The sequence below is a fragment of the Sus scrofa genome, unplaced genomic scaffold, assembly GCF_000003025.6.
Source record: "Sus scrofa isolate TJ Tabasco breed Duroc unplaced genomic scaffold, Sscrofa11.1 Contig252, whole genome shotgun sequence".
Taxonomy (NCBI): domain Eukaryota; kingdom Metazoa; phylum Chordata; class Mammalia; order Artiodactyla; family Suidae; genus Sus; species Sus scrofa.
This window is the reverse complement of record NW_018085115.1, coordinates 1-23,022: the sequence shown is the minus strand read 5'-3', so window position 1 is coordinate 23,022 and position 23,022 is coordinate 1. Positions and strand designations below refer to the sequence as shown.

The 23,022-nt window shown below is 34.3% G+C and overlaps 2 protein-coding genes across 2 annotated transcripts; one reads left to right on the top strand and one right to left on the bottom strand.

Annotated features, from left to right (window-relative positions):
• The first annotated feature begins 679 nt into the window (after positions 1 to 679).
• LOC100155907 (olfactory receptor 4Q2) lies at positions 680 to 1,599 on the top strand. Its single transcript, XM_013989088.2, is given in 4 exon segments — positions 680 to 1,266; positions 1,268 to 1,497; positions 1,500 to 1,544; positions 1,547 to 1,599. Coding segments are annotated over 4 exon segments (915 nt in total).
• An 11,775-nt stretch (positions 1,600 to 13,374) lies between these two features.
• On the bottom strand, positions 13,375 to 14,363 carry LOC110258612 (olfactory receptor 4K14-like). The gene has a single exon (XM_021081909.1). The coding sequence runs from the start codon at positions 14,361 to 14,363 to the stop codon at positions 13,431 to 13,433; it is 933 nt and encodes a 310-aa protein (XP_020937568.1). The 3' UTR covers positions 13,375 to 13,430.
• Positions 14,364 to 23,022: the final 8,659 nt, after the last annotated feature.

Here is a 23,022-nt window from a genome sequence, read left to right as displayed (position 1 = left end):
GAATGTATTATAAGCAATAATATGCTGGACGGAGATGATTTATAACAACAGTAATAAGCTGACCAGGCATTCAGCAAACCTAGCTAAGAGGCATTACTTAGGTAATGAACTAGCAATAGGCCCAGAGTGGAATGTAATCTTTCCTCTGGCCCCTTTCACAGCACAGAGCCTCAAGAGTTATCTCTATAGAAAAGGGCACAGGATTATTATAAAGGTGTAAACATCTACACAGTGTGATGTTTCCTATCCCAAATAAAACCTCTACTGGAATCTTAAATTTTACCTTCAAGATTTATTTTTTCTTAAAGATTTAAATTTTTTTAAATGCTAATATCTCAGGGAAATAACATAGGTTTTGAGACTGAATGTATAAAGGTGGAGGGAAAATACTAACTGAGAGAGATGCATCAAGTTGAAGGTTCACTACGTGGCTTTGTTCTTCAAGAAATCTTGGTTACTTCATCACTGTCTGAAATTTGGTGATGTTGGAGAATATATATTTATATCATCTAAGAAGAAAAATAATTCTTCCAGATAATCAGTCAAGTGTCCTAGAGAAAAAAAAATATCTCTTTTTGAATTGATAAGATTCTTGCATTTTATGTGAAATAGCTCATCAATTTTTCATGTGACTGATGTCCCTTGTTTAATTTCTTTGATGTAGGTGGAGCCAGATCCAATGGATAAAAACCAAACAGAAGAAGTCAGAGAATTTGTCCTGGCAGGCTTCTCACATAGACCATATAGTGAAAAAGGGCTATTTGTACTATTTCTTTTCTTCTATGTGTCCACTTGGGTAGGCAATGTCCTTATCATGGTTACAGTGGCCTCTGATAAGCATCTGAATTCATCACCCATGTATTTCCTTCTTGGCAACCTGTCTTTCCTGGACCTATGTTATTCAACAGTAACTACCCCTAAGCTTCTAGCTGACTTTCTTGATAATGAAAAGCTTATTCCTTATGACCAGTGCATTATGCAGCTCTTCTTCCTGCATTTTGTAGGGGCAGCTGAGATGTTCCTGCTCACAGTGATGGCCTATGATCGCGATGTTGCAATTTGTCGCCCCCTCCACTACACCACTATCATGAGTCGAGGATTATGCTGTGCCTTGGTGGCTGCCTCCTGGATGGGAGGGTTTGTGCACTCTACTGTCCAGACGATTCTCACTATCCGTCTGCCCTTTTGTGGGCCAAAGCAGGTGGACAACTTCTTTTGTGATGTTCCCCCTGTCATCAAACTTGCCTGTGCAGACACATTGTCATTGAATGCTAATGATCTAATGGGTATCCTACCAGCTCCTTTGTAGTGTTGGTTTCTCCTACACCACTATCCTGGTCAAGATCCGCTCCACAGAGGGAAGGCGAAAGGCACTCTCAACCTGTGGCTCTCATCTCATGGTAGTAACACTCTTTTTTGGACCCTGTATTTTCATCTATGCTCGTCCCTTCTCCACTTTTTCTGTGGACAAGCTGGTGTCTGTACTCTACAACGTTATTACCCCATGTTGAATCCCCTCATCTACACACTTCGGAACAAAGAGGTCAATCAGCCATGCAAAAGCTGTGGGATAGGAGTGGACTTACTTGGAAAATTTAGAAGACATACAAGTTGAAAAGCATTTTGGCAATAGAAAATCTGAAGTTAAAATAATTACTTTTTCATGAATGGGTTAGGAGATTGTAACTTCATTGTTTGGTTTTGTTTCATGAAGTCATAATACTCCTATTTATGACTTTTAAATTAAACTCCAAAAAACTCCTTCATACTGAAATGTTCTACCTTCTGCTTCCTTTCTTCCATAAAGCAAATCTGTTCTGTTAATTTTGTTCTTCCATTCTATCCATTCATTGGATCAATTTATTATATATATTTTGTTTATTAGTTTGCTATTACATATGGGTAAAAACTAACCTTTCCAAAGTCTCACCAATTTCTTCTCCACCTTGCCACAGGTTTTATTTTCTTCTCAACTTTAACTGACTCCAACTAGATGTCTCCAATGAATTGAGTAAGGAATTGATATGTTTCCTTTTCTTCAAGCTTTATTGAAGTATAGTTGACTTACTATGTTGTGATAATTTCTGCTGTATGACAAAGTGATTCAGTCATACATAAACACATACCCAGTGGGTGGACAATGGGGACCTACTCTATAGCATAGGGAACTCTACCCAATATTCTGTGATAATCTATATGGGAAAAAATCTGAAAAAGAATGGATGTATATATGTTTCTTACTCTTACAAAATATTTAAAGGGATATCAGTTAGATGAATTAGAGTGAATCCAATTTACATGACTGTATAACAACCAAACATTTGGCTTTGTCACTTTACCACAATACCATCTTTGAAAGAGAAGTTGCCTAATAGTGTGGGTTCCAATACTCCTCTCTGAATGACAAGTCAAGTGAATCTAGACAAATTGACAAATCATTTAAATTACTGGAGCCCTAATTTCCCCATCTGTAGCATGTATAAAATGATGCCTATTTCCCAGTGCTATTGTGAGGGCCAAAAATGATGATACATGTGAATGTGTCCAGATTAGTGCCTGGCTCATAACAGAGTTTCACTATTATTTGTTCATCAAAGTTGATTTTTTTAAATGAGATAAAGATATAGATGGTAAAAATCCAAACTGGTTGATTTGCCTTAATGAGTGAAACAACAGTGTGACCTACTATAACAAGTTTGTGTAGAATGCTAGAAAGTGTACAAAAATAAATCACAACATTTTTACCTGTATCAATTATTGGGCACAGTTTATGTTATTGTTACTAATTTCATCAAAAAACCTTCATCAACATTGGTTATCCTCAAAGTTATATTAAGACTAGTTCATAGGATTGTTTCCTACTTACTGAGATTTTATAATCAAAGATAGGAAAATTAAAATGACATTCAAGTTTAGAAACCACTAGACACAAATTAAATATAAGTCTGAAATGATGCTTTCATTTGTATAGAGTTTTAAGTCAGTGGATTCTAGCAACAATTTCAGCAACTAATTTGTGTGACAGAGGGAGAAGCCAAGAATGTTAGGTAAATTCATTGGAGACTAAGGTTTTTGTCTTTATTATCTTCACATCTAATGTCTAAAATAAAATGAACTAGAGACAATAAAAATGTGTTGAACAAATGAAGGAGGTTTTTATATCTTCTCTGGTTGAAGTGGCAATGATTGAGGAAGAGATATTTCAAAGCTGTTTTTTTTTCCCCCATACTTGGAAAGATAACTTGTAAATTTTTCACTGAGACATTGGAAACACTTTGAGAGATGTTACAGAAATAAGAATTGATCAAAACTGTTACAGCTCTTAAAACAGGCATCAAAACACTTATAGTTTTATAGTTAGAACATCCTGTCAGTGAAGACAGATACCTCAATATTGAGCAGATAATTAGGAAATCCAATTCATAACACAAACAGCTATGAATTTATGTGACTTCATCTACAGAGAATTGATTGTGGAATCATAGAGGTCTACAGTTAAGTTCTCAGTTGATACTTTAATAACAATATACCTAACAGAGGAGGTAATTGAGGGTTAAAATTCAGCAGAAATGAGGCAATTCAACATAAAGACATAATCCAACTGATTATTTCCTGTAAATGAATATAGAGAGGCTCTCTATTCCTGCTAGACATTTTCCTCTAATCAATAATAAATAGAAAAAGTGATATTTAGAAATTTTAAGACTGATTCAACATTTTGGAGTAGGAGGAGAATATAAAAAGTACATAGAATAAAATAAGTATTCTTAGAAAATATAAACTATAAAGAAACAGATATAACTATAAATTCTAAAGAATAAATAAAGATCATGTATAAATGGAAATATAAACAAAGCTTTCTAGCTTTCTCAAGAAAATAAACACATTAAAGAAGGATTTCTTTTGTATATAAAACAAATCCTAGGAAATCATTAACCATACCAGCAATTTGAAACTGCTTTTTTATTATCCTTTTCAAAGACTGCTTTTATTTCAATGTAACATTAAAATATGAGAAAAGAAAGGCAGGTTTATGATAAGAATATAAGAGCAAAGTTGAAGAATTTGTCTATGACAACATACCTAAGGATTGATACATGTTTAATTTAACCTATGGACATGAAGTCAAGTCCTTAATAAAATATTACCAATTGAATTTATTGATAGATAAAAAAGATAATGCAACTTGTGTTGTTCCAGGTATATAAGGCTATTTTAGCATTAAAAAATAAATTCATGTAATTAAAGATGTATATATCTTGATATAGTAAAAAACTTATTCAGCATGAATTTATTTAAACAAATTGTAAACTAACACACCATGGATTCTTATACTAGGGGAACATAATCTGATAAATAGTGTTTACACAAATACCTTAAAATAAACATTATTCTTGAAATTAAAAAAAAATGTCAGAGTTCCCTTTATGGCTCAGCAGTTAACAAACACAACTAGGATCCATGAGGATGTGGCTTTAATCCCTGGCCTTGCTCAGTGGGTTAAGGATCTGGCATTGCCAAGAACTGTGGTGTAGGTTGCATATGTGGCTTGGATCCCACATTGTTATGGCTGTGGAGTAGGGTGGCAGCTGTAGCTCCAATTTGACCCCTAGCCTCTGACCACCATATGCTGCAGGTGTGGCCCTAAAAAGCAAAAACAAAAAAAAAAACAAAAAAAAAATCAACTTGAGAATGGGAAATTGATAAAAATCCCACATTATTACTTTAATTCAACATTTTTCTGGAGGGTCAGATGGTGTAATGAACAAAAAAAAGGAAATAAAATGGATTAAAATTGGAAAGGAAGAAATTAAATACTCAATTTACAGATGACACAATGTATGAATATATATATATATGGAATATATATATGGAATATATATATATATATGGAATATATATATATATGGAAAATCCAAAGGCATCTACAAAAAGTCAAATTAATAAGAAGTGAGTTTAGCATAATCACTGGATAAAAGTCAATATTTTAAAATCAATTGTAGAGTTCTAGATGTGAGATGAGTTAGAATAGATGTCCTTTTCTGAATTCCTTCCACTAAGTACATCTAACAACCCTGGACATTTTATGCAAAGAAAACTGAACGATGGAGGTAGAGAGTCGAGACTTCAAGATCCAAGTAAGATATGGGATAATTTTCCTTTTTGACTTTTTTTTTAATGGCATCACCCAAAGCCAGGGATTGAATCTGAGCTGCAGCTGCAAACTACAACACAGTTGTGGCAACATGGTATCCTTTAACCCACTGTGCTGGGCCGAGGATCAAACTCACATCTCCACAGTGACCTGAGCCACTACAGTTGGATTCTTAACCCACTGCACTACAGTGGGAACTCCCCTTTTTGTTGTGAGCCACACGGGAAATCCAAGGGAACTCCCCTTTTTGAATTTTATCATTTCTTTTTCCTCATATAAGCCTGACTGGGTGTTGAACAGACAACACATGAATGCTAACAGGTACAGAAAAAAATATCCTCAATAAAGACAGCTTTTTTTTTTCTTTTCTGTTTCATGTTAGTTTTACTGGAGTATGGGTGACTTACAATGTCGTGTTAGTTTTGGACAGTTCCTTCTAGACAAAGAGGGCAAGTAAAAGAGCAGCCCACAAAAACAGAAAACATTTAGACTACAGCTTCCCTACACCAACCACATTCCACAAATCAAAGTGAAACCTAACTCCATCTCTTTCTGCAAAGACTGGATGCATAGCCTATACATTAATAAAACCCTCTCTACTTGTGTCATTAGAAACCACATAGAAAGCCTATAATTTTATTAGCAATCCAATTCAACAGCATATTAAAAGGCACTTATTCCATGATCAAGTATGATTTATGCTTGGCATGCAAGGGAAGTTCAGCATGTGTAAATTAATAAATACAGTATACCATTTTAATTGAAAAAGATAAAAATTATATCATCTTAATAGATGTTGAAAAAGCATTTGACAAAATAACATATCCTTCAAGATTTAAAAGAATCAATAAATTTGGGAGAGAGGAACAAAGAGCAACATAATAAAGACAATCTATGGCAGGCCTACAATTTATATCACATTCAGCAATGAAAGGTTGAAAGCTTATCCTCTAGGATCAGAACAACATAAGCTCGCTCTTCTTATAACTCCTATTCACCACATCCTGGAAGTCCTATCTAGAACAATTAGTTAAGGAAAGAAATAAAAGACATCTAAATCAGAAAGTAAAAAGTGAAGTTGTCTTTGCAGATAATATGATCCTATATAATATAAAATTGTAAAAACTCCACCAATAAGCTGCTAGAACTATCCAATGACTCAAAAAAGTTGCAAGATACAACATCAACACAGTTAAGTCAGCTTGTTTCTATACACTAACAACCAAATATCTGAAAAGGAAGTAAAGAAAACAATCTCAATACAATTGCATCAAAAACAGAAAATGCTTAGTAGGTGAAAGATCTGTACAATGAAAACTATAAAAATTTGATGAAAGAAATTGAAGAAGACACACACACACATCAAAAAACACCTTATAATCATGGATGGAAGAATTAATGTTGTTAACATGTACATTCTATATAAAAACAAAAAAATTTAATGCAATTCCTATCAAAATTACAATATTTTTCACAAAAAGAGAAAAATGAAATTTTTATGAAATCACTAATAACTTTGAAAAAGGAAAGCCTGAGAATGAAAAACACTGTTGGAGGCAACAAGCTTCCTGATTTCACACAATGCCACGAAGCTATAGTAATCAAAATTGGCTAAAGTCATAGACACACGGAGCAGTGAAATGGAATTGAGAACTGAGAAATAAACTTCACATGTATGGTCAACTAATATTTGACAAAAGATCCAACTATAGTCAATGTGGAAAGAATAGTTTCTTCAATAAATGATGTTGGGAAACATGCAAAAGAATGCTATTTGACCCCTCCCTGTCTTACCCACTCACAAAAATTAACTCACAGTAAATTAAAGATGTAAGTGTAATACCTGAATCCATAAAACTCCTAGAAGAAAATATAGGAAAAACAGCTCCTTGACATTGATCTTAACATTGATTTTAGGATATGATAATGAATGTACAAAAAACAAAGGCAAAAGCAAAAATCAACAAGTGAGATACATTAGATTAAAAAGCTCCTGTACAGCCAAAGAAAGGACAAAATGAAAAGGCAACACCCTGAATGGGAGAAAATATTTGTAAATCACAAACCTGATAAGGAGTTAGTACTAAAACCATATAAGGAATGTATGCAACTCAATAGCAAAACATAAATGATCTGACTTATATGGCGACAATTTAAGTGCCTGTCAACAGATGACTGGATAAAGAAGATAGATATATATACATTATATACTATAATAATATGATATAATAATATATTAAATGTTTAATATACTATATATTATATATAATGGAATATTATTCTTCCATGAGAAAGAAATATAATTCTTGCCATTTGTGACAATGTGGATAAATCTTGTGGGCTAAGTGAAATAAGTCAGAAAGACACTCTATTGTAGTAAATGCTGGTGAGGATTCAGAGAAATTAAATTTCTCATACCTTCTAATGGAAATGTAAAACGGTACAACTGAATGCAAAATAATTTGACCAGTTTTTTAAATGGACTAAAAACACAGTTACCATGTGTCCTAGAAATAGAACTCCTGGACATTTACACAGAGAAATTAACATTTATATCCATACTAAAAGCTGAACACAAATGTTTAGCACTTTTACATGTAATAATCAAAACCTTAAAAACCAAAATGTGCCTCAATAAGTGTGTGATTAAATAATGTAAGAAATAATATGGGAGTTCCCATTGTGGTTCAGTGGTAACGAACCTTACTAGTATCCATGAGGATGTGAGTTCAATCCCTGGCCTCACTCAGTGGGTTAAGGATCCAGCATTGCCGTGAGCTGCAGTGTAGGTCACAGACGAGGCTTGGATCCTGTGTTGCTGTGGCTTTGGTGTAGGCCCACAGATGCAGCTCTGATTGGATTTCTAGCCTGGGAACTTCCATGTGCCACATGTGCAGCCCTAAACATAAATAATAATAAAACAATACAATACAAGAAAAGGAATACATACACACAAACACATACCTGGGTCACTATGCTGTACAGCATCAATTGGCCCAAAATTGTAAATAAAAATATTAATATATAATGTTTATTATAAATAAATAAAAAAGTTAAAAATAAACTATACAACATCTATAACATGGACTATTACTCAGCAATAAAAAGGAATGGCCTATTGATCTTGCAACAATCTGGATGATCTCATTATGCTAAATGGAAAAATATCAAAAGTCACTGTACTATATGATTTTATTTATGTAACATGTTTAAATGATAAACTATAGAGATGGAAAACAGATTAGTTGTTTCCAGAAGTTACAAATTAAGGAGGGAATGGGCATGAGGGAGATAACTGTGGCAATGGAATAGTTCTAGCTCTTAACTGGATTGGTGGTTACATGAATCTAACAAGTGATAAAACGGCATAGAATAATATAAATACATAAAATTCCAGTTTCCTTGATTTGCTCCCATACTATTGTCATATTAATTATGAGCATTGAGAGAAATTAAGTGAAAAGTACACATGACCGCTCCACCATTTTTGCAACACTTGTATACTGTGTTGTAAAATAAAAGTTTTTAAAAATCCATTGTATTTCTACACACTGGCAATGCAAAAATTGAAAATGTTATTAAAAGAAAAGTCCTAAAACCATGGTGCATGTAATAGCATCAAAAGCAAAAGATAAAATAAAATTAGATGTTTATTCAATTCTTAATTGTAGAAGGTGTATTGGATGAAATTCATCATTCATTTAAGATAAAACTCTCTAGCAAACTGAGAATAGTAGGAAATTCCTTACTCTTAAAGAGGATATTAACAAAGATCTATTGAAAATATCAGTATATGAGGTTTTGAAAAGATTTTCACATGAGCTAGGAAGTGAACCAAAGATTCTCAATACTACCCTTTATACATAACATTTTGCTAGAGGTTCTTTGTAGGCACTAGATAAGGAAAATTAAAACCATAATGTTGGAAACAAAAAGACAAAGTTGTTATTTACAGATGACATAATTATGGCACAAGTAATTTATATAATTTCATTTCTGTAAGTTCAAGAAAAGAAAAATATATGTATGCATTAAAAGTCATAATTGTGGGAGTTTTCACCATGGCTTAGCAGGTTAAGAACTCGATATCACTATGAGGATGCAGGTTCAATCCCTGGCCTTGCTCAGTGGGTTAAGGATCCAGCATTCCAAGAGCTGTGGTGTAGGCTGCAGATGCAGCTCCAATCTGGCATTGCTGTGCTGTGGGGAAGCTTCAGCTGCAGCTCTGATTCACCCCTAGCCAGGAACTTCCATGTGCCACAGTGCGGCCATAAAAAGAAAAATAAGTACATATATAAAAGCCATGATGGTAGTTACCCTTAGTGGAGAGAATAGAAGGGGAGTGAGGAGTTCAGATATCTGGTAATGTTTCTCAGTCTGGTATTGTTAACAGGTGTGTTCATTCTGTGAAATTTTGTTGAGCTTTGCAATTGCTATTTGTATGCTCCTCTGTATGTAATTTTTCAAAAAAAATTTGCCCAAATGGTAGAAATATTGAATAAAATGTTACTTATTTGATTAGTATTAAGACAAGTTCTGAAAGATCAAAATAAAAATGAGACCAAAAAAAAAACTGAATTTTGGTAGCAATACTATCTCTTACTTAATCTCTCTCACAAGGTACTGGGCTGTTAAAGCTTTATATATGATCTCACTAAATTTTCTGGAAATACATTTCTTCCCTTATATTAAAATGTTCCAAAAAGAGAAAGTTCTTTATTTTTATGGGACCACTATAATGCCAAATGGAAAAAGAAGGTAACATAAAGTTCTAATCAATCTCAGTAATTATTATAACAGATGCAACAAAGATAACAGTCTCAAGCAAATATTGTATTCATGTTCCTTAACCAAAGTAGAATTTATCCTGGCATTATTTATCCAAAGATGGTTAAAGTTTACTGAATTTCTCACTCTAATCCTGTATTAGTATATTAATGAAAAAAAATTATCTTATTTTCCTAATTCATACAAAATATCACTTGACAGAATGTAAAAAATATTATCATACTGCTAAAACATCTCCAGATTTGGCAACTGAACTACTCTCTACTACCTATAGTCAATGCTTTCAGTTTATAATTGAGCAAAATTGTGAATTCACCTTTGAGTTTTCTTGTTCATCTTTCCAACATCCAATTTATTGGGATAGAACATGATGGAAGATGATATAAGAAAGGGAACATATATATACATTTGACTGGGTCACTTTACTGTACAGCAGAAATCAGCAGAACAATGTGAATCAACTATATTTTAATAAAGATTATCATGCATACATATAAAACAAGAATAACATGTTGTATATGTGTGGATATATATAACAAGAATATTATAATATAATATTATTATATTATATTATATATATAAACAAGAATTTTATTACTAGAGAGAAATCAGATTCTAGATATTGGAAACTGTGGATAAAGTGTTTCTTAAACAGAACCTTAGAGCTACAGATATGAGTCACTTCCTTGGGAAAATCCTCAAGTTCCTCCTGATGAAAGAGGGCAATGCCAGGAAAAGCTATGGATGGAGATACATTTGCTCTACAGAAAATTCTCTAAACTTTTCTTCTTCAAAGTTCATCTGAGATCAAAGAGGAAGAGACAGAAATGAAAAAATTATTTCCCCATGTACAGGAATGGAATTTTACTTAAAATGGAAATCCTTGAATTCGGGGGGTTCTTTCATAATTTAACATTTAGAAATGACTTACATTATAAGATTAGACAGAATAATTTAAATGCTACTTTAATACTTACATTTAAAAATTGATATTCAACAGAGATCTATTAATGTTTGCAGTAAAAGAAGGAATGTTTAAAATGATATCAACTTCACAGAAAGTACTTAATGACTTAGTCTTCTGACCAAAAACAATGTCATTTTTACAGCACAAAATTTTAATTAGTATATCCTAGTGATAAATTTTTTTTCTGTCTTTTTAGGCTGTATCTATGGCAGATGGAAGTTCCCAGGCTAGGGATCGAATTGGAGCTGTATCTGCCAGTCTACACCACAGCCACATCAATGCCAGATCTGAGACATGTCTGTGACCTACACCACAGCTCAAGGCAACACTGGATCCTCAACCCACTGAGCAAGGCCAGGGATCGAACCTGTATCCCCATGGATACTAGTCAGTTTCGTTACCACTGAGCTACAATGGGAACTCCCCTAGTGATATATTTCTAAGAATACTTCCTAATCCAGCAGTAGAGACCGCTTTCATAAGAAAATCCTTCCAACCATCCCTTAATAGCAGCTATGCCTATAGATTGAAAATGTCAGCAATTATTCAGTGGTTCTCAATCATGATTGTGAATTAGAATTACCTGAGGCAACATACAGTAAAAAAGGATATTTCTCCATGCTATGCCCAAACAACTAAACCCAGGTATTTCTGCACCTAGACTGATAATACAATGGTCCACATCCATCCTCATGGATCCAGATAAAGCAACCTGGAGAGTTTGAACAGAAATTGGGGATGGGACATACTGAGTAGTTCTAAAAAGGCAGAAACATCTTAATGGATCTAGCATCTATTTGGGCACTTACTGTATGACTGGCAGTATGCTAAACTAAAAATGCACCGTGTGTGTGTGTGTGTGTGTGCGCACATGAGTGTGTGTGTGTGGTGTGTGTGTGGCATTAATAGAAGAGAATCCAGAATCCTAGGAAGAAAAAAAAATAATTGAAGTCTTTCCTAAACATCAAAAATGGGTTAGTTTCCCTCTCATGTGCTCTCAGAGCACATCATGTTTATTTCTATTATTGCTCTAATTTCAAAGGATACTTTGTGTTTATCTACATAATTGACTTTATTCCACTAAATTGGGAATAGCTCAGTGCTAGGGGTGCTTGACAAACATTTATTAACTGAATAAATAGATGTGTAAATAGTATTAGCCATATCTTTGATGGTAAAAATAGCTATGTCCAAAATCTGTAAAGTAAAACATCAGCATTACGTTAATAAAACCCAATAAATTAATCCTAGGACAGATATTGATTTTCCTTTTAAGATCTTTTAATGTTCACAAAAATGAGTGTAATTATAAAATTGGCCATATCCAAAGTCTGTAAAGTCAAAACACAGTGTTATCACAATGGCAAGGGAGGTGACTGCAGAGAAAGTTATCCTAAGGCAGAAGTTGTTTTCCTTCTGTGTACTTTTAGTGTTTATGGACACGTGTATGACTGTAGTCATAAGGGAAATCAGAAGTATCCAGGAGCATGCTTCTCCTAATTAAAGACAATGTCCAAAATTATTGGAAGTTTCATCTAGTTACTCCAGGTAATTTAGGCACTACCTAATTTTCTCTTTGGTTTCATATTTCAGAATCACCTTATGAGAAAATTTCTTGACTTCTTTGAATATTAATTTAGTTAATACCAAATTTAATGTTTTCTTATGATTTTCCCTTAGGCATCATCCAAAGGCATTCAAAACTCAGCATAAAATCTGAATCCTTGGAATTCCAGGAAATGCTTCCTACTGGATGACTCAACTTAGTCATCTTAGGGACATCTTAGGGACAGAATCAACTTAGTACAATGCAATGTTTATTTAACACCAATCGTTGGTGAAAATTTATTAATTTAATAATCCAATGTATACCAAATGATAACTGTATCATTGGTATGCTTAAGCTTATACTAGGAAATATGTAGCCATAAAATACTGATTTTCCCATGTTAAAAATTAGCTTCTGTAACTGAATACCACTGACAGTTTCATTTTTTTTAAATAAAAAGTTTAAATACACGTACACATGAAAAAAATATGCTTTAAAATAATAAGATATTCAAATCATGTTTTCTTTTTCAATATTTTAAAACAAGGACAGAGATTCACAGGGCATTATTATTCTCATTCTAGCATCCTTATGACAATGTTTCATGTGAATACTTACAAACAGCCCTTGCTGTGCTGGATGGAATATGACTAGGAAATAAAAATTCATTTTAAACATTTTTTCAGACAAAATAAGTTAGTAATGCAAATCTGGCTTAATAAAAAAGAAAAACTGTAGAATTCACACAAAGTGTATGTGTAGGGCTAGTAAATATATATTGTTAGAGTAATTATATGACAGCATCATAAAATTATGTATATTTTGTTGGAATCAATAATTATTTCCTAATATAACAACACAGTACAAATTTTACTAATACAATGTCAGAATGAAATCTTTGAGTAGAATCATATTAAAGAATGATATCTTCTGAATGAATAAGAACATGTAGCTCTCTGCAGAACTGAAATTCAGTGAAAAGTCACATGTTGGTTTCTCAGTCTCTTCATAGCTATTTTCATGTCCTTATTTCTCAGTGTGTAGATAAGGGGGTTCAAGAGTGGAGTAAAAATTGTGTAAAACACAGAGAGGACCTTGTCCACAGAGAACCAACTAAAAGGCCACACATAAATGAAAATGCAGGGCCCAAAGAAGAGCGTGACTATCATGATATGTGCAGAGCAGGTTGAGAGTGCTTTGGATACCCCGCCGGCAGCCTGCTGTTGGACAGTGATGAGGATAACAGTGTAGGAGATCAGGAGGAGCAGAAAACAGCTCATTGACAGCAACCCACTGTCTGAGATCATAAGTATACCCAAGACATAGGTGTCCACACAGGCCAGCTTGATCACAAGAGGAAGGTCACAGAAGAAGCTGTCCACTTCATTGGGGCCACAGTAAGGTAAATTTACAGTAAAAGCTACTTGACTGATGGAGGGCACAAATCCAATGGCCCATGAAACTGATACCAGCCTGATACAAGTCTGCAGGTTCATCATGGTCATGTAATGCAAAGGTTTGCATATGGCCACATATCTGTCATATGCCATGGTAACAAGAAGTACCATCTCAGCCCCACCAACAAAGTGCAAGAAAAAGATTTGGGCCATACATCCTCCAAAGGAGATGAGTTTTCGATCACTAAGGAAGTCCCTGATCATCTTGGGGGTGGCAAATGAGGCAAGCCATATGTCCAGGAAAGAGAGATTTCCCAGCAGGAAGTACATCGGGAAGGAGTACAAGTGGGGGTCAGAAATCACAGTGACCACAATGATGAGGTTACCCAGCACAAGAGCCACATAGATCCCAGAGAAGAAAATAAAGAATAAATTTTGGAGATGTTGTGAATTGCAGAGTCCATGTAATACAAATTCTGACACCAAGGAATAATTTTGCAGGTCCATTATCTCAGGTTTCAGATTTTGTTCTAAATCTATATAAAAGAGGGAGTTCCGTCGTGGCGCAGTGGTTAACGAATCCGACTAAGAACCATGAGGTTGCAGGTTCGGTCCCTGCCTTGCTCAGTGGGTTAACGATCCGGCGTTGCTGTGAGCTGTGGTGTAGGTTGCAGACACGGCTCGGATCCCGCGTTGCTGTGGCTCTGGCGCAGGCCGGTGGCTACAGCTCCGATTGGACCCCTAGCCTGGGAACCTCCATATGCTGCAGGAGCGGCCCAAGAAATAGCAACAATAACAACAACAACAAACAACAAAAAAAAGACAAAAAAAAAAAAAAATCTATATAAAAGAAAGAGATACAAGTGAAAGTTCCTGATAATTACTGAGCACATGAAAGTGATCAACTCTGATTTGAATATAATTTTTAATTTGTACAAGACAGTATAATATATAGAAGGTCAAAACCTAGTCTATACCAATATGTATATTTCCCTTTTTCAGACTTCAATGTTTTCTTAGGGGCAGTTAAACATTCTGGAAGACTCCAGCATAGGTGAAATTTGTAGGAACATTTTTTTTTTCTCCCTTAGCTAGATTTCCTTCCCATGGAAAAATATAGAATCATTCAAGTATAGAGTGTGAACCAAAAATCTTTAGCATGACTGAAAATATAAAGATTTTCTCAGTAGTACTATGTTCTTTTAATCTGTGTTAATACCATTGCTCAATGGCAATTGTCTTTAAGAATCAAACCTAGGAATTGATACTAAAGCTTAAGTAAAAAAAAAAAAAAAAAAAAGCCTTAGTCAATATAGATCTGTTGCATAGCACAGGGAACTCTGTTCAATGTTCTGTGAGAAACTATACAGGAATGGATATGTGTATATGTATGGCTGAATCACTTTGCTGTATGGAAGAAATTAACATAACATTGTAAATCGACTATACTTCAAGAAAATTAAATTTAAAAAATAGTGCCGACATGTAAAACAAGACAATTGTATATATATTATCAGGTCCTCTCTTTCCATTTACTGACACAAACACAAAAACAAATTCTGTTAAAATGATGTGATGGGTGGCCATATCTATGAACCTAAACACCAAACAACATGTTTTCTGAATCTGAGAAAAGTAGATTTCATCCCATGATGGCTAATTAAAGGAAAAATATTCCTTTAAGCTAAAAAGTATGATCCAGGTATAAAACATATTTGGAACACTGTATAAATATAGCATAGCTGCCAGATTGTAAACTCAATTTGTATGTGTTGTTTAGTAATTTGGGGAGAGTGACATTATTGTGCTATATGTGAATTATGCAATGGCACTTATATTTTCTGGTAATGTCTTTAAGGAAAAATTGAGTTAAATAACAGCACAGATACATAGAATTTTAAAGTGTGAATCTATGCCATCAGGAGAACAGCCCTAGTGTGGCCATGGGACCCTTTCCTAAACTGTGCTCTTCATCAACATCCTGGATAGATAATATAACTATCAAGTCTATGGATAACAGAAATATGACAGAATTCACATAAAGTATTTCAAAAGGCTGGAAATTGGGCTATAATCAGCAAATTCCATATCTGAAGGGGAGAGAGAAAAGAGTGTAGACTGATACCACGCTAGCAGGAATTTAGACTAGTATTTTATTAATACACTTTATAATTTTAGCACAAAAAATGAAAAAAAACCCTTACGGTATAATTTGTCATAATGCTTATGATTAACTGAATGATAAGGAAGATCTGGTTCAAGAAATTCATATCTTATGCTCCAGTTGATACTCAAGCTCAAGCTACTGCTTCCCACAGAGCAATAGAGTTAGGGTTTCCCCCATGTCAAGCCTGCATGGAATCTTTTATTAGTGTACTCTATGAAGATATAATTTACCTACCATAAAATTTACTCATTTTATTTTATTTTATAATGATTTTTATTTTTTCCATTATAGCTGGTTTACAGTGTTCTGTCAATTCTCCACTGTACAGCAAGATGACCCAGTCACACAAACTTACTCATTTTAAATGTAAAACTCAATTATTTTTAGTAAACTGATCTTCTTTTCTGATTTGCTCATTCACACACTCACTCTCTCAGACCATACCTGTATAAGACCAGCAGTTTCTCATCTTCACTTAAGTCAACATAGAAACCAATCAAAATGAAGGAAAATAAATCAAGTAACCGAAGGTTTATACAATTCTACTTATCTCACAATCTTTTATTATTACTTTTGTCATTTTTCCCCATTGGTTAGGTTTGGGATTAAAAAGCCAATGATCTAATTCTTTTGTAGATTTATTGTTTATAAACTATTTCTGAGAGCATATAGGATGAAATTTTTCAATGAAAGAGATATTTTTCAGGACCAGAGATAAAGTCTTTGAAATAATTTTGGGAGGAGTCATATATGAGTGACTGGCAAATTAAATGTATTTCTGAGCTTCCAGAAGAAGTAGAGTGGGATTATAGATCCCATTATTAATTTATCATGAGAAAAAACTGATGCCTCACTCTCCTCACTAAGTTACTATATAAACCTTTTTATAAAGGCATTCAACAGAGTTCTTCATGAAAAATTTTAAAAGCTGCAGAACTTTTGTATTAGATTTTACTATTGACCCTTTATAAAATTGAAAACTATAACATGAAATAATAATTTTGTAAGGTTTTGATAGAGAAATAAAGCAACACGTTCAACATCTGAACTATTTTAATGATGTGAATAGATACAAAAATAAAATTTTTAAATCTTTAGGAATTAATGGTTACTGTATCTGTTTTACTATATTCAAACAGAACCCATCTCTACAGACTTTCATCAGAAGAATAGGGACTCAAAATTCCTTTTGTCTCATTTTATTAAAAGACTTAATTGGCTACACTTTGGCATTAGAGTGGTAGTATAAACCTGAAATTAAATGCCTATGTGGACAGAATGGCTATAAGTCACAATTCAGAAACTCTTCATAGTTTATTAGATTACTCTGACATCCGTCCTAGCTTGTATATTACAGACTATAATGGCTGTACTTTTATTACTATTTTCTCTTATGGCCATGAAATATTTCACATGTAAACCTAAAACATAACTGTATTTAGTTCAGTGTTTTATAAAGATAAGAAAATAAAAGATGAATAATCAAAAGGAAAACTCAGGGAAAAAACAACAAAATAAAAAAACTTTTAATGTCCCATTAAATCAAAGATGTTCCAAAATTAATATTGGTGATAGGATACTAAGTAAATGGAATTAAATATAAGGGGTCTAATTTCAGAGAAATTTTTATGACTTGCAAAGGCTTTTTTTAAATGACTGTTGAATTTGTAATCAGGAAAAACATGAGGATGATTTTGTATGCCGACTAATGCTACTTAAAACAATACAACAATGAGAATTTAATTTTAACTAAGTTAATATGATTCTCCAATGATTTAATATACAAAAATAGATAAAAAAGTCTCATTGACCTGTTTTTAGACACACATTAACGAATATACATCAATGGATTTTTACTAACCTGGAGTTAAAACACTCAGTGCTGACATTGTAGATCCCTGATTTGAATTTCACATCTACTATACTTGAATGAAACTTTAAAACATGATATTTTTTATGCAAGTGAGGATTTAATTACCTCTTTTTCTGGCTTCTAAAAAATAATTCAGGTAAAGTGTCACTTTAAGAAGGAGAAAACTTTGGATTTGAGTATCCCTTGGACTTCAGTTATAAGTATCTGTACCTTCTCTCCCATCAAATAAGAATCCCTAAAAGATGCGTCATTGTTGGCAGATTACCATTTTACCATAGGCTGGGGAATAAACATTTTCTGGTGGAAATTTTCAGTAATGACTCATGTTCATTTGCCCAGTTGACAATGGAATAAAATTTAAAGATTTGTCAGATTATATACACATAACTGAATTATTTTAATAATTCAAGCAAAATAATATATATCATTTTCTGGTTTAAAGAGTATAAGATGCACTTCCTTCAGTAATTGAATTATCAAGTTACATTCTAAAAACATGCTGAAATTTGTATGTTACTTTGATGCATCTTTGATCAAGCATAACACTTTGGAGAAGGCTCCTTCCTACTAGGAGCATCAGATTTATGTAACACAAAATATTTGCTTCCCAATCAGATTCATATGGTCATGTATAATGGCCTGGTGTGTGGGTTACTTGCAGATCACTTAGTTTATATCCCACTTACTTCCCAATCATTTTAAGTTAATTCAAGCTCTTGCTAACGGTTGTATGATGATTAAAGTATCTTAGAATGTTCTAATGAATGAACACGTTACAATATCCACATGAATTGAATTCCATGTTAATTGTATACATTAAATCAAATTATAATAGATTTTCCTGCCAGGCAGCATCTGCATGTAGTAAAAGACTCAGTTCCAACTGTCATTAGATTGTGGTTGGCTAAAAGCAATGACAAAAGCTTCTAAGTTTCTGATTCTCTACTTAAACACAGAGCCAATTGCTAAGACTGTAGAAGTAGGCCATACAATCATGTCATTTGCTTCTGAAATGCACCCATTTGTAGGTTCAGATATATAATGCGAAGCCAAGAATACAGAGAGTTGCGACAACCGACAAAAGTGAATATTTGATTTGGAGGTAGGAAGGAGTTACAAACCTGATGATTAATTTTAAGTGTTTACCTGGAGGGTGTTTTGGGATGAGACTGACATTAAATTGGTAAACTTTGAGAAAAGCAGATTGTAACTGGACAAGGGTCTGTGGGGCTGACATCCAGCATGTGCTCTACCCACCCAGTGAACCATATACCTGGCAGGCCTGGGTCTGCCAAAATGGAATCGCTTTTTATTCTAACACACACACAGTTCCAGAGCTGCTGTTAGACTTGACTGACGACTAAGGCCTAACATCCCTTTAATACAGAGAATAAATATTTACAAATCAGTAAGAAATGATAACTTGAAGAGAATAAGAACAAAGAATATAAGAAAATTTTCTTTAAATGATGAGAATAATAGGCCAATGGACATCATAAATCTTACTTTAATAAACATCAAACATGAAAATTAATGTAAACCTTCATTCATATACCAAATATAGAGTAAATATAGCAAATTCTTGGTTAGTTATGATGAAAAAGATAATGCAATAATAAAATAGCAATACAGATACCTTTTAAAATTGTACTTCACAAAATCAAATACCTCGGAATACACCTGACCAAGGAGGTAAAGGACTATATGCCAAGAACTATAAAATTTTAATTAAAGAAATCAAAGAAGATGTAAGGAAATGGAAAGATATTCCATGTTCCTGGATTGGGAAAATCAATATTGTAAAAATGGCCATACTACCCAAAGCAATCTACAGATTCAATGCAATCCCTATCAAATGACCCATGACATTTTTCACAGAACTAGAACAAACAATCCAAACATTTATATGGAACAACAAAAGACCCAGAATCGCCAAAGCAATCCTGAGAAACAAAAACCAAGCAGGAGGCATAACTCTCCCAGACTTCAAGAAATACTACAAAGCCACAGGCATCAAAACAGTGTGGTACTGGTATCAAAACAGACAGACAGACCAATGGAACAGAATAGAGAATCCGGAAATAAACCCTGACACCTATGGTCAATTAATCTTTGACAAGGGAGGCAAGAACATAAACTGGGAAAAGGAAAGTCTATTCAGCAAGCATTGCTGGGAAACCTGGACAGCTGCATGCAAAGCAATGAAACTAGAACACACCCTCACACCATGCACAAAAATAAACTCAAAATGGCTGAAAGACTTCAATATACGACAGGACACCATCAAACTCCTAGAAGAAAACATAGGCAAAACACTCTCTGACATCAACATCATGAATATTTTCTCAAGTCAGTCTCCCAAAGCAATAGATACTAGAGCAAAAATAAACCCATGGGACCTCATCAAACTGAAAAGCTTTGGCACAGCAAAGGAAACCAAAAAGAAAACAAAAGACAACTTACAGAATGGGAGAAAATAGTTTCAAATGATGCAACGACAAGGGCTTAATCTCTAGAATATATAAGCAACTTATACAACTCAACAGCAAAAAAACCAATCAATCAATGGAAAAATGGGCAAAAGACCTGACTAGACATTTCTCCAAAGAAGATATACAGATGGCCAACAAACACATGAGAAAATGCTCAACATCCCTGATTATAAGAGAAATGGAAATCAAAACTACCATGAGATACCACCTCACACCAGTCAGAATGGCCATCATTAATAAATCCACAAATAACAAGTGCTGGAGGGGTGTGGAGAAAAGGGAACCCTCCTGCACTGCTGGTGGGAATGGAAACTGGTACAGCCACTCTGGAGAACAGTTTGGAGAGACCTTAGAAATCTATACATAGAACTTCCATATGACCCCGCAATCCCACTCTTGGGCATCTATCCGACAAAGCTCTACTTAAAAGAGACACATGCACCCGCATGTTCATTGCAGCACTATTCACAATAGCCAGGACATGGAAACAACCCAAATGTCCATCGACAGAGGATTGTATTCGGAAGAGTGGTATATTTACACAATGGAATACTACTCAGCCATAAAAGCGAATGACATAATGCCATTTGCAGCAACATGGATGGAACTAGAGAATCTCATCCTGAGTGAAATGAGCCAGAAAGACAAAACAAATACCATATGACATCACTTATAACTGGAATCTAATATCCAGCACAATGAACATCTCCTCAGAAAAGAAAATCATGGACTTGGAGAAGAGACTTGTGGTTGCCTGATGGGAGGGGGAGGGAGTGGGAGGGATCAGGAGCTTGGGCTTATCAGACACAACTTAGAATAGATTTACAAGGAGATCCTGCTGAATAGCATTGAGAACTATGTCTAGATACTCATGTTGCAACAGAAGAAAGGGTGGGGGAAAAAACTGTAACTGCAATGTATACATGTAAGGATAACCTGACCCCCTTGCTGTACAGTGGGAAAAAAAAAAAAAAAAAAAAAGCAATACAAATTTAAATAAATATGGCATCTATTGAATGTTTATGTCAGCACTATGCTGATTTTTTCAAATTATTTTCATAAAAGTCTAATGAAAAGTCTAAGAGAAACACCATCATTACTGCTTTACAAACGAGGAGACTGAGGCCTAATGTGTTAAGACAAATGAATTTTTCAGTAGCAGAGCTGGTGTTCTAACTCAGGCATTTGGACTCCAGAGTTCATATTCTTAAACTGAGAATGCTGTCTCTCTCAGGGTTAGAAAAAAGTCAGTACAACTTTCAGCTAGACACTTTGGAAATATAGAAAAGGACCCTTTGAAAAAAGGCTAACAGGTTAAGGAACATAGGGATGCCAGATGTGGGGTGGCAGGTTGGGCTGCATACAGGATATTAAAAATCAGCCAGCACATTGACTTCTCTTCTGAGTGAAGTAGCAAGTAAGTGGTGAGTTTTGAGTAGAGGAGTGACAATAATATCATGCTTCAGATCAGATCTAACTGCTGTGATGTAAAAGCAAGAATGGAAGCTAGGAGGCCAGGTAAGTAACAATTTTCCTAAATCAGGCCAGCTGTAATGATGGCTCACATAGGAAAGTTACACTAGAAGTGAGAGGAAGTAGTCAAACTCTATGTGTCTTTTGAAATGAGAGCAAATAGAATTTCCTGAAGGTTATTATAGATTGTAACTATAATGGAGGAGTCAGGCATGATTCCAAATATTGTAATCTAAGAAACTAGAAGAATAAATTTACTGCTAAATAAGATTGTGAAAGCTGTATTTATAGACAGTTTGGGAGGGAGATTAAGAGGGTAATTGTGAACATATTAACTTTGAAATGCTAACTTTGAATCAAAATGAGGAGGTTGAATAGTCTCTTGAATATGTAAGTCTGGAGTTCTGAAGTCTGAACTACATATGTAAATTTGGAGATTTTCACAGTGTAGCATATTTTGTCAATACCTAGCTCTTCTCAGTAGTTACCATTTATTTACAAGTTATCATGAGTCCAAAGGCAGGCACTTGCCACTCTTCATCAATAGCTCTCTTTGGATAAATTTGCTCTACCTACACATCAAGGAAGGGAGGGTCAGGGAATCGATGCCCCTGAAAGCAATCTCTAACTAGTGCCAATAAATACCCCGTTCCATCTCTCCAAAGACTAAGTAATTTCTAGACACATGTTCTGAACTGTCTTCCAGAACTCCATGGTAGGATTAAGCTCCAGTTGCCTACAATGGCTGATTGCCAGATGACGTACTCTCACTGGCTTCTATTTCTCCTTCGCTCACTTCCTCACTCTAGGAGGAAATAACCCCCTTTTAATTTTTTTTTTTTTGCTAGACTCACCTCCCCCTAGTAAAACTATATATACTCATACACATAGGATCATGTGTCTCTGAGATACAAATCCTACTGAGAGATTTCTGGATAAATGCAAAACAGGACAATTACTACTAGAAGTAGTGCCCCCTTTTATTTAACTTAAAGTATAGTTGATTTACAGTGTTTCTTTAATTTCTGTTATGCAGCAAAGTGACCCAATCACACACAGTTCCCTCTTAAAGAGCAACTTCTCAGAAGGGAATTTTGAAATTGAATCACTCACAGTCCCAAAGGCAACAGGCCCCATTGGTGGTGGTGAGATGAGGATAAC

Coding starts and splice junctions, on each gene's coding strand:
- LOC110258612 (XM_021081909.1), bottom strand. CDS start 14,363: ATGGACCTGCAAAATTATTCCTTGGTGTCAGAATTTGTATTACATGGA.